General features: G+C 41.3%; 1 protein-coding gene across 2 annotated transcripts; it reads right to left on the bottom strand.

Moving 5' to 3' along the window:
* Positions 1-4,362: 4,362 nt before the first annotated feature.
* LOC139933509 (uncharacterized) lies at positions 4,363-11,706 on the bottom strand. 2 transcript variants are annotated; one of them, XM_078288806.1, is made up of 9 exons: positions 11,496-11,706; positions 10,672-10,850; positions 10,262-10,393; positions 9,628-9,780; positions 9,228-9,467; positions 8,309-8,684; positions 7,945-8,180; positions 6,336-6,511; positions 4,363-6,160 (listed from the first exon to the last, which is right to left on the bottom strand). In XM_078288806.1, the coding sequence occupies exons 1-9, from the start codon at positions 11,617-11,619 to the stop codon at positions 4,822-4,824; spliced, it is 2,955 nt and encodes a 984-aa protein (XP_078144932.1). In that variant the 5' UTR covers positions 11,620-11,706; the 3' UTR covers positions 4,363-4,821. The 2 variants fall into 2 exon arrangements, with proteins under 2 accessions (XP_078144932.1, XP_078144935.1); XM_078288809.1 differs by having other exon boundaries at positions 10,672-10,847.
* Positions 11,707-11,973: the final 267 nt, after the last annotated feature.

Raw genomic sequence — 11,973 nt, 5'->3', positions numbered from 1 at the left:
GATATTTTAATTCCCTATGGTATTATACCAACCCTATATTGTTCTTATAGTATCCTTCTGTAGGCTACCAGGGAAATTACTCCAGTTCTTTTCGTAAGGGTTTGTACAAAGCACCAACACGAAAATGTTTAATCAAAATAATAAATCAAAATCCACAAAAGTCAGGAAGTAGAAATAACCTCCCCAAAGCCAGACTCCTCAGCTCAGTGTGAGTGGTTGAATATGAGTGGGAATATAAACTATCCCCTATTGATATGATTTGTATTCAGCTTTTCATCTAGTAAAAGATGAAGACAATCTACAGAAAGGGAATGTGGACACAGCATAGAGGTGGTGGGTCTGCGCTGGAAGGCCCCCCCAGTTGACTGCAGTTCACGTTTAGCCAGCTCCACCCATCTTTCCTGGCAGGGATTATGGAACACAACCTACAGTCACGAGCTCATTAAAGTGAGCACTTGAGACATTCATTTGTGCCGAGGTCACTTGTGGTGACTGCCATCATCATCCGGCTCAAATATACTCTCCTGCAACAACAGTATTAGCCTTAGCCAGCTGGGAGGTTGTTGAAAACGGTTTTGTTATGAATGCATAATTTATGTCCCCCTCTCTCATCTAGAGTTTTAGCAATCTGGGGCTGAGCACTGTTTGGGCACAACTCTGATCATCTGTCAGCCTGTAAACCTGTGTATCACTGTGGCACGTGTCAATACGTGAATTAGTCAAATATCCAGAGTTATAGTTTGTAATTGCTTATTTATATTTTATTTTATTGCATTATCTATTTTACCTTGCTGTATATGATGTTGCTGACAGCACTCAAATCTCGACCACAATACTTAGTAAAGTACCAATATTCCCTGTTTGCTTACATCATTCATTCATATAGGCCCATATCTGTTGTAGATAAAATGACACTTCTCATGCTAATACTCAGCACCACAGACAGATTCATAGAATCAACATCAAACATAAAGGTTTTGTCTTTAAAATGATTGAAAAATGATTGAAAGCATCCTTACACCTTCCATCAGTCTGTTTCTCCTTACCGTCTAGTCCAACCTAGTTATCATTACCATTATTTTTAAATTGATCTCTGTGGGATTCCACATGTAGTGTCTGCTGAGTGTGAATATGAGTTGCCTATACTGACTGAAAACTGAAACAGTTAGGAACTGAACCAGTGAACAGCGATGTCTGTGACACCAGCCCAGTTTTTCAGGTGATCTGATGAAATGGTCTACAGTGTCAAAGGTGGCAATGAGATTTAAAATAATTAAAATAGCCTATAACACTCCCAGGCATCTGCTGCTAAAATAAGTTAATTGGTCACTCTGAGGAGAGCAGTTTCTATGCTGTGAAGTGCTCTAAAACCACATCGGAATTTCTTATTTTGGATTTTCTAAAATATTGAATAAACAAGGCAGGTTAGAGATTATCCAGTTGCTGGCAGAAGACCAGGGGTCGAGGTTTCTTGAGAAGAGATTGATCCACTGCATGTTTAAAACTGGAAGGGAAAGTGCCGTTGGCTAGAGAGTTGTTGATAATAGAAAAAATCCACTGACTGAGTGGAATACTTGGAGACCTATTCTCAGTGATTTTGGTGAAGAATACTAAAACCTATTAACACTTTTTTTTCCTGAGGATCATTTGATATTATGGCTGGAAGATAGGAAAACATAACATTGAAACGGACCTTTGAATTATGACAGGTCTTTGAAATAAGATCACAGAAATAAGGCACTCTTGCATTCTTTCTACATTATGATACTTCAACATTAAGTCCTTCATTATACTGTAGGAGACCTGTGGTTTATCAGGCTTCCATTTATGTTCATCTTTTCTACACTCTCTCTTTACAGCCGATGTTCTTGATTTTTCTCGCTCTTAAAAGGGGCAACAGTGTCAAGAGTGCTCAAGCAAGTGCTATTTAAACAATCAACAAGCCCCTTGGTATTAAAAAGAGGCACTAGAGTAGTGTCACAAGTGGGAGTCAAAAAGGCCACTGAATTTATTTGAGATGAGTAATTTATGGGGAGTACGTTTTTTTAGTTTTTCAGATGAGCTTTCATCCACAAGTTGATGCCAAGGCTGAAGCCAGCAGATTTGAAAGTAAAGAGTGTAAAGAGGTTTGGCATCAAAAATACGGAGAACCAAGGTCAGGTGAGTAGGCTATTAGAGATCAAACAGCTTGTTCCTGTACAATTAACTTCTAGCTTTAAAGCTAGTAGTAGCTTGTAGATAGAAACCAATCATGACTCAGAATATTGGTCTTTAAACATTTTGGTTTTACAGAATATATGTTTGTAAACACTCCAGCATTTGTAAACACCAGTGTTCAGTGTTATCAAACACTACAAATGCAAACAAACCTTTTACATAGGGGCTTCAATTCGACAAAACGGTTTTGCAAAGTAATGTGACATCATTGAACAAGTGTTGGACATATTTGAAAAGTAATTGCATACATCAGCTTTAAACTTTGTCCCCTAGCTACTTAACTTAGTTGTTGATCCAGAAGTGAATTGTTATGTTTCTGTGGAGAAAAGCACAAGTTAGCCCTAAATGTGCTGCTTATATTTACTTTAACCCCTAACCCAAATTTCTTATAAAATGTATCTAGGTTTTAAGAAATTCTCAAACCAGAAATTCCTAGTGGTTCTTGCTTGAGAAGGCGTAGACTCAGCGTTACAATGCAAACAGTTTACTCAGGTGCCATCTGCTCCCTGACTAGCAATATGAAAATATGTATGCTAGCTCATCTGATCTTGAAATGTGGTATTGGATTTGTTCTTCCAGTCACATGTGTACCATGTGATCCAGAGCCAGTAAGAGAAATAGGTGCCGATGCCACTGATCAGTGTGGACAATAAAATAATTAAAAAAAAACATGTGAACATCGAAAGTGAACAGGTTCTGGTGCATGCTGCACTTCTTGTAGATTTAGACACATGGGCACAGTAAATTATTTTGGAACATTATTAGTGCCTCACAGAATGTTTAAACCCTCAACTCTGTCCTACAGATAAGGGCACCGTGGTTAACGCACAAACTCCTCTGAAACATCATCCAAAGTTTTCCTTAGCTAACACTTAGCTGCTGAAGAAATACACTGTCTTTTTATAATTGCAAAGTCTCTGAGATAGACTTGGTAAGTAAAGTAAATGCATTATTGTTACGCCCCCGGTCTAAGGGAAACCAGGACCCAACACGTTCGGTGCCCACCCCCCTCCCACTCCCAAGAATGGTCAGCCGCACCACAACCAACGTTCACAATGTAGCAGTTTTATTTTTTTAGGCTTAGGCTAACCCTGGCAAGGAAAAGTCATTTATTGATTGTTCAAAGCTCACTGAGAAAAGACTGACTTCTCCATACTCAGATTATTTTTTAAATTAAGAGTTAAATTGTGTTTTGTCTTAGCTTACCTATTTATCTTGCACAACTACAATGAAGACCAACTTCAGCCTCACAGCCCGACCGGGAACAGAGTCAGAGAGTCGCCCAATGCAGCACATCCACAAGGCCGTCACGCCTTACAGCACAGATAGCTGGGATAGTGGAGTCAAGATTAACTATACACATACACCACTCTAAAAATATAGCTCACAGCAATAATACAGAATTCATGTTCATAACTCATTATGTATATCAGTTATGTAATACCATTAACATAAGATGAGCAGTGTGTAGCTATTCTCGCTTGAGCATAATTTGAACCTTGTCTAAGGCATGTAGCCTATATATAATTGATAAGATTAATTGCACAGTTTCCAGAGTCCTCTCTTTGTCTGGTCCCCCAAAGATGGAGAGGCAGTCCAGAAACCGTCAGGTTGACCTGAAAGACTTGGCAGCACACAATTTGTGCTGCCACATATGGCACGGTGTCTCCTGAGGTCAGTGTTTTTGTCACTATGATGACAGAGATGATTGTGGTGATTGTGATTGAAATCAGAATGAAAGGTTTCATTGCAAAATGCTATATATCCATTTGGAAAAATGTTACCTGAAATTCATCAGGCAATACTATCAATACTAGCCCATAATGTGCTTAACTTCCATGCCAGCAGTCAATATGGGAGAGTGGGTGTCATTTTTTTTTTTTTTTTTAATGGTGGATATCTAATTTTGGAACAAACCTCTTCAAATGTTTTACCTACTGTAAGCCAACTTATTTTCTACCAGGCACAAGCTAGAACAGGGAGTTTGATGGATATTCAGCAGCAGTAGCCTGCTACAGCATAGGTAAGCCTGGTGGTCTAGGTCTTTAGTGGTCTACTTCGTCTTTGACCAAGTTAAAAACATCTACCACCCCATAAAACTGAACTATACAACATATTGTTTTATTTTTTTTTCATGAGGGACAAAATAAATTAACCAACATATACAAAGTTTGAAATAGACTATGGCACATGATTGGGACCACAATGTGCAATTCTGTAACATTTCTAATACTGTCCAACCTCTTGGCTATAAGATACTGCACATCTTTGTGTTTGGTAGATAAAGGAGAAGTGATATTGATTCCAAGCCACAGGTGACAAAAGCCCATTAAAGAAAATACAGTTGTGCTGCACAGCAAACACTACTGCTTGCTTTTTCCAGTGACCCCCTTGACACACTTTTACTGACAGACATGTGCTTTTGTGGCACTTCAGCTTGTACTGAGCAGAAAACCTGGCCAGTAAATCATGTCAACCTCAAGAAAACTGATGAAATAGTCGATTGGTAAATCCAGATTGGTATGTCCAGAAAAATGTAAATCCATAAGATGTAAAACCTTTATGACAATACAGTGCGTTCCTTGTCTACTCTCAAACAAAGGGTTATTTTTTCACATTTTCAGCATCAATTGGTGAGAGTACTTTGATGCGTTTTGGCATGGCCACAATGATGTCCACCCCCTCCCTTTTCTTCTTTACAAGAGTTGTAGTGGGTGCTGCTGGCTGTGGGCCGGGGTCCTTTGAAAACAAGCTCTGAGACTGTGCCTGTAAAACATCCAGTTTCTGTTTCAGCTCTTGGAGCTGTTTTATGTCCTCGATTTTGTTCACATTCTCCATGATGGCCCTCAGTGTAGCCGCACACTTCTTCTGTAGCTCGTCCCTTTGGTGTGGCAGCTGGGCAGCTGATAACGCTGGCTGAGTCTGTGTTGTAGGAGTGGGCTGTGTAACACTTGGTGTTGATGCATTCAGTAACTTTAATGGAGCTTGTGTGACCAGGATAAACTGAGGAGTCCCACTCAAGTTATTTTTTGTAATAATCATGGGCAATGTTTGGGTCTGTTGTGTTGTTTGGATTTGAGAAGCTGGAGTTGTTGGAGTCTGTGGTGTCACTTTGTTGGCCACTACAGGGACCAGGATAGTTTTTGTACCCGGTGGGGCTTGAGAGTCTAGTTTGATAGGTATTACTGTGGGTGTTACAGCCTGTTTAGCTGCTGGGGCTTGAGAGGTTGTTGTAACATATGGGTTTGCTTGGGATAGTGCGGCCTGTGGAGTTGAAAGGGATTGGGGCATACATAGGGCCTGAGGGATTGATGGAGCTTGAGGGCTGGACAGGAGCTTAAGAGCTGATGGGGTGTCAGAGGATGGTGGGGCCTGTGGAGTTGACGGGGCCTGGGGCACAGAGGGGGCCTGAGGGGTGGACAGAGTTTGTGGTGGTAATGGGACCTGCGAGGCTGGCGGTAACTGTGCAGTCATGGAGACAGTATCTGCAGACCCGACCAAATCCAAGAGGGATTCTGTAGACATGGGTTCGATGATCTCTGTAACGGCCTCATCTGTCTCTGTGGGACGGGTCGTGTGTAAGGTGAGCAGAAGGTGGTCTCTATACTTAGGGCAGAGGCTCTCCCAGCCCCACTCAGGCACAGAGCTGAACACCTGGCAGAAGTGTTCACAGGGAAGACGCTGGCTCCTCCAAACCTCACACTCACAGCAGGGCATCCTGGACTTTGTTCCAAAGCTGACTGTGTAGGATCGACCCCCGTCTTTTATTTGCCACACCCTGAAGGTTCCTTCACCAAGTTCTTCCACTTTGGCAGCATTGCGGGTCACTGCATCTAGGTTGTTCATCACGCAGTCCACCACAGCTCTGGGCCGATGCCACAGAAAGGAAGGCACTGCCGGACTGACGGTTAACTCAGAGGATTTGCTGTTCAGATCAGTGTGCCTGCATTTAAGAGATTGAGCCAAGGGTTAAGACAGACGAATTATCAAAGTATTCTTGCTGTCAGTGACAATGATTGAAGGAGACGTTCATTCATTGAATAAATTAATATATCTGTTTAGACATAAATTTGACACAAATTCGGCACACAAATGCTCAAACTGAAATGTGCAGTTACCTCTTCAGCATCTGCGGAAGGTAGTCATCAACCAGAAATTGCAGCATTTCACTTAGATTATTTTCTTTATGCTCTCTTAGCAGCTTATGACTGAAAAATTCCCTCTGCAACTCCACCCCTTGATTCATCAGAGAGACAAAGTTCACTATGTCAGCTCTTACCGCATTTGCCCATCTCTGCAAGAACAGGGGAAAAAAACATTTCTGTCAAATAAGTAACATGTTGTTACAAAACATCTCATCCTTGTGGTACGTTATGATGACACAATAAAGCAGAAGATGCAAACTTCCTCTTTTGCATCGAGTACATACAGTATGTTGGTGTGTTTTTTATTACTGCGATTCAGAGTTGCATGACTTGGGTCACGTGCACAACTTCTTGAGATAAGACAGGAGATAAACGAGATAAAGCTATTTGTGTTCAGATTTGGGCTGTACAGTTGTTTAACTCTGCTTAACTTATCCAAAATATTGAAATCAGGAGTTTGTAGTGCCTGCGCCCCTGGATGCCTAGTTTTTGGGGCATGGGGATTTCAGTGCGTCTCGCACATCCCTTTAAAAAGATCTTGCTCTGGCATGGAATGCCATGGAAAAAGTCAACAATGGCATCATAGTCAGGATAGCAGAGTGGCCTAGTGGTTAGACTGACTGTCCCATTATCAAAAGGTGACAGGTTCAATCCCCACAACTGAGACTAGAGTATGAATACTGAGTATGTATTATTTTAATTTATGACTGTACCACTGTCTATTTCATTTTCACCAGAAATTGTGTTAGATGTGCTTCCTATATGTGTGATAAAATGTCATAATTTAGGCAATGGGTGTTTTTAATAAATGATGTGGAGCTACATATTTGCCTGCCTGGCTTGTTTCATTTTTATACAATAATAGACTGGCAAATTTGATCTTGGGTTTAAGTGTTAAGTGACTAGGCTGTCACCTAACATCAGCTTCATATGAGAGAAACACTGCTGACATTGTCAATCCATGCAGACAGCCAAACATAATGCAGATCAACAGTCTAGTGATTTTTTTATTCATGGATTTCCAATCATTTAATTCTATCCTCAGTGATCTCCTTCTGGCTCGCACTTGTCTAGAAAGCTTTATGCTACTATCATTATAATTAGTTTAATAGTTATCATACAAATTTGTTTCATTTATGTACAAATCCACCTACCATATTGAAATTTAATGCGGTTTGTGTTGAAGTTTAGAGGATTAACATTGTTTTGTGTATGAGAGATAAAGCTATTAGTATCCATGTGGGTCATTTAGAAGACATAAAAATATCAATTGAAGAAGAACTGGGAGAGATTTGAATTATTATGAAGTAGCCACATTGGGTTATTTATATTCCCAACTTGTTTTAGTCTAGGGGCCTACAAAAAATGTTCTGTGATTTTCATACAAGGTTCCCACAAACCCCCACCTGATGCATGCGGCTGTGCTTAATTCCACAGATAAGTCTGAGGTCTGAATACCGGAATTAACTCCACTCTGAATCACAGCCTTACTGCATAACTTCTCTTTCATGTAAACACAAAAGGAGATAAAATGGTTACAGAACAATTCCTTCTGACAGTAACTGACATATTCGGTGCAAACCTTTTCCTCTGCCAGCCACTTGTCTGTGAACCAGTTTTTGAACAGAGGTCTCTTCCAGATGGAGCTCTCCTGCAGCCGTTTCAGTGCCGCTTGGTGTTCCTGCTTTGTCAGCGCCCCGGCTATGGCACACATCATCTTTAAGATCTCTGTGTGGTTAACAATGGTACGGTTCCCATTGCACAACCACTGTGTCCATGTTTTCTCTCGCAGGTGATCATTGAGCACAGCCTGACAGCCTGAAATGTAGACAGCAAATCAAAAAGAAAGAAAACTTGAAAGAAACTCTGAATTCCCCTGAAAATGAACAATGCACGGCTATCCTGTCAATGTAAGAATCCACATACTACCCAGCTGAATTCTTCACCTGTGAACACAGTCTCCACAGCCACCATCTCCTTGGGGCAGTCCTCAGTGAGGATGTAGTGTGGGATCCAGGCCGGGTTCCACTGCCTGAAGATCCCCAAAGCCTCCATCAGTGCCTCGGCGCTCTTGGTCTGCACCACAAACAACCCCACCACCATCAGGCTGATGTTACTGCGCACACACAGAAAGTAAACTGGCAAAGGAAACTGTGTTCTCCTGTAGGCGGCGTCCAGGAAACACACTTCCCTGCCGTACAGCCGGAGCAGGTCCTGCTGCCAGACAGTTTGGTAGCAGAGCAGCAGGTTCTCGCTCTCCGAATGAACTCTGAGCATGAAGTTTGTCTTTGGAGCCTGCTGCTTCCAACTCTCTGCAAGGCCCTGGGGCGGACAGAGCATATGAAACATCGTGAGAGTCACACACACAAGACAGACAGAGACAGAGAGGCAGAGAGAGAGAGGCAGACACAGAGAAAGAAAGAGATATAGAAAGAAAGACAGAGATAGAGAAAGATAGAGATAAAGATGCAGAGACAGAGAAAGAAAGAGATAGAGAAAGATAGAGATAAAGATGCAGAGACAGAGAAAGAGACAGATAGAGAAAGAAAGACAGATAGAGAAAGAAAGAGATAGAGGCAGCGACAGAGAAAGAAAGACAGAGATAGAGAAACAAAGACAGAGAAAGAAAGACAGAGATGGAGAAAGAAAGACAGAGATAAAGGCAGCGACAGAGAAAGAAAGACAGAGAAAGAAAGACAGAGAAAGAAAGACAGATAGAGGCAGCGACAGAGAAAGAAAGACAGATAGAGAAAGAAAGAGATAGAGAGGCAGCGACAGAGAAAGAAAGACAGAGATAGAGAAAGGAAGAGATAAAGAGAGAAAGAAAGAAAGACAGAGAGATAGAAAAAGAGAGAGACGCCTCACCAGCAGGTTAGCCAAGTCAATCCTGGTGAAGTGTATCTCGGTTCGGGCCTGCTTCATGATGCTCCTTATGGTTTTCTCCTTGGGGAAGAACGCTCTGAGTTGTGGTGGAGCAGAGTCTGGAAAGAGCTCGTCCTGCACAAACTGAACCATGTGCTTCTTTACCTCCGCCACTTTTGTCACACCTTCTTTCACCTTGTCTTTGATCAAAGCTCTAACCCTGTCATCCACTTCTTCTTCCCCCTGAGCAGGAAAAAGGTTAGGTGAAGATCAAAAGAAAATAGAAATCAACATGAAGCATCAGAATATTATGCCCGGGTAACACTCCTCATATCTAACACCTTAAACTCTCAGCAGTTTTCAAAGCAAAATATCAAAAATGTCAGCATGACTTTTTCTTTACCTCGTCAATGGGATGACCAACATGGTCAGAGAGGCGCGGGACCCTGATGAAGTAAAGGTCTCTCCACTGAACTGAGCCTGGATCAGTCTGAAGGGCAACTCTGAGCGCCCTTGACTTGGTTTTTCTCTCACGCATCTTATCTGCCTTGTCCAACTGTTGCAGGGAGGAAAATCAGAAGACACAAACAAACACATACAAAAGCAAGAATTTTTTGAATTGTACTAATCTTCTGACTCATACCATCTGTAGTGACTACAGGTGCCGAATACAAACTTTTTCATCTTTTCGATCCTCCAGTTAACAGGAGTATCTAATCTAGGAACTGTGTTGTTGTTATTGTTTAATAATTTTAACCATTATTAATTTAACTGTTTTTAGTGTTGTGATGCACTTTACCTGTATTGCAAAGTGCTACACAAATAAAGTTATTATTATAAAATTATTATCATGTGCAACATGGCAAACAAGTTGCATATACACACAATGTCTAATCCAACTGAAAAGCCGTCTATTTTGGAGGGAGTTTAGACCAAGGGGTAAGATAAATATAGCTGCATATTTTGTAGTTTCCAGCATCTTACATTAATACAATTTTATTTCATATAGCATCCCGGCTGTATTGGCCTTACAGTACCTTGAATCCAGGGAACTTGGCAATCCGCGTGACTCCAATCAAGGCAGGACAAGATAATTTCTTGGTTTTAATCAAAAGATGCCTTCTTCCTTTCTTCCCATTGTACAGCCCTTCCTGCTCTTCCCGGTCTCTCTGAGTGATTGCAGACAGGAACAGCAGATGAACATAACATCACCATATTTAAGGATAAGGTTAGACATAGGGGAGCACACTGCAGAACCATTAGTATGTCTATTGGTAGGACACAACACAATGTAAGGCTGGATAAAACCTCCAGTAAAACAAGAAATAGGTCATCAGCATTGGTAGGAAGGTCACATAGCTAATAAGATTAAATAAGGTTGATATACATTGCTACCGCTCTGAAGCCTCAGGTATATTCTATCAGCAAAGAATAACTATTTAGTCACCTTGTCGGCATATTGCTGCTTCTTTCTTGCATGCTTGTCCTTCCCCCTATGACAGCCCATCATCTTGCGTCCCACAAACACGAAAGGGATTCCATCAAAGGGGATGAGGGGGGTATCTTTGCCGTTGCACCACTCCCAGAACACCCTCATCCTGGACCTTGCAGACTTCCATAGATCTGCTGAATTAAAAACAATGATTTTTATTGATTATTTAGCCTCACTTAAAGGCTGAAACATTATCCCAATTGTAAATTGAAGTGCAGCCCTCCTACAGCGTGGCAGATCATTTTTTAAATTCTGCAACTGACAGCTGGTCTTGCTTCCATGACTGACAGAATATGGTTGTGACAGCCACCATGAATTCATTCAGTTTTACATCAGTGAAATCAGCTGGTATAGTGTTTGGTTGGGATGAAAACTGGCATAATCCTGGCCCTCCATGATACAAGGCGGGACACCACTGACATAAATGTACAAACACACAAGCCAGCCTTACACACATGTTGAATTGTGTTATTATTCCTCTGTAAATGCCATTACATTCTTCAGGTTTTAAGGTACTGGTGCATTTATTTTGGTAATATGTTCAGCCCCAGTAGAACTACTGCCAATATCTTCCAATATCTTACCTCATTTGTTTGCAGCTTTCGTGGGATACTGCAATATAACTAATCAAATGAAAACGACAAGAAGAGACCAGTAGTGGCATAATACACATTGCCTTAGTGAGTGCCAGTTTCTGGGATGAGCCAAACATTCAAGTTAGGCATGAAAACACAAAGCAAACTGTGTAGCTTAGTACAGCAGAATCAATCCGGACTCACCTCTCGGGATACTGTAGCCCTTGTCCACTCCGTTAACAACATATTTGGAGCAAGTTGACAACTCAAACTGCCTGATCTGGTCATTGACCTCTTGTATCGTTTCGCATACTTTTACGTCGATCATACCTACATAATATTACTTAACAAAGTTATGGTAAATTAAGTTAAGTAATGCACTTAATTCTGTTTGGCCTGCATTGTTTGCAGTAGTTTCTATGCTGCTGTTTGGTCACTTTCCTGGTTGCTGCCTTATTTTCTACAGGCTATGGTTGTTGATGCTGAGTGACAACAACCACCACAGGCTTCCGTAGTCCCGCCTTCTACTTCTTCTTCTACTATTATGTTTCCGGCGACTAGACGAACTGAAGTGTGTTGCTGCCACCTACCTGTAGAAAAAAGTAGAACAAAATAATTTAGGCTAATTTACACCATTTATATACAGTGATATAAGCCTGTAGAGTGTAAAAAAAAACCCGTC

This window comes from Centroberyx gerrardi, chromosome 2 (assembly GCF_048128805.1).
Source record: "Centroberyx gerrardi isolate f3 chromosome 2, fCenGer3.hap1.cur.20231027, whole genome shotgun sequence".
Classification (NCBI taxonomy): domain Eukaryota; kingdom Metazoa; phylum Chordata; class Actinopteri; order Beryciformes; family Berycidae; genus Centroberyx; species Centroberyx gerrardi.
Note: the sequence above shows the minus strand (reverse complement) of the source record. Positions and strands in the feature narration are given on the sequence as shown.

Coding starts and splice junctions, on each gene's coding strand:
- LOC139933509 (XM_078288806.1), bottom strand. CDS start 11,619: ATGATCGACGTAAAAGTATGCGAAACGATACAAGAGGTCAATGACCAG. Junction 10,394..10,671: donor AGCAGCAATATGCCGACAAG/GTGACTAAATAG, acceptor GCAATCACTCAG/AGAGACCGGGAAGAGCAGGA. Junction 6,512..7,944: donor AGTGGCTGGCAGAGGAAAAG/GTTTGCACCGAA, acceptor CTGTTCTTGCAG/AGATGGGCAAATGCGGTAAG.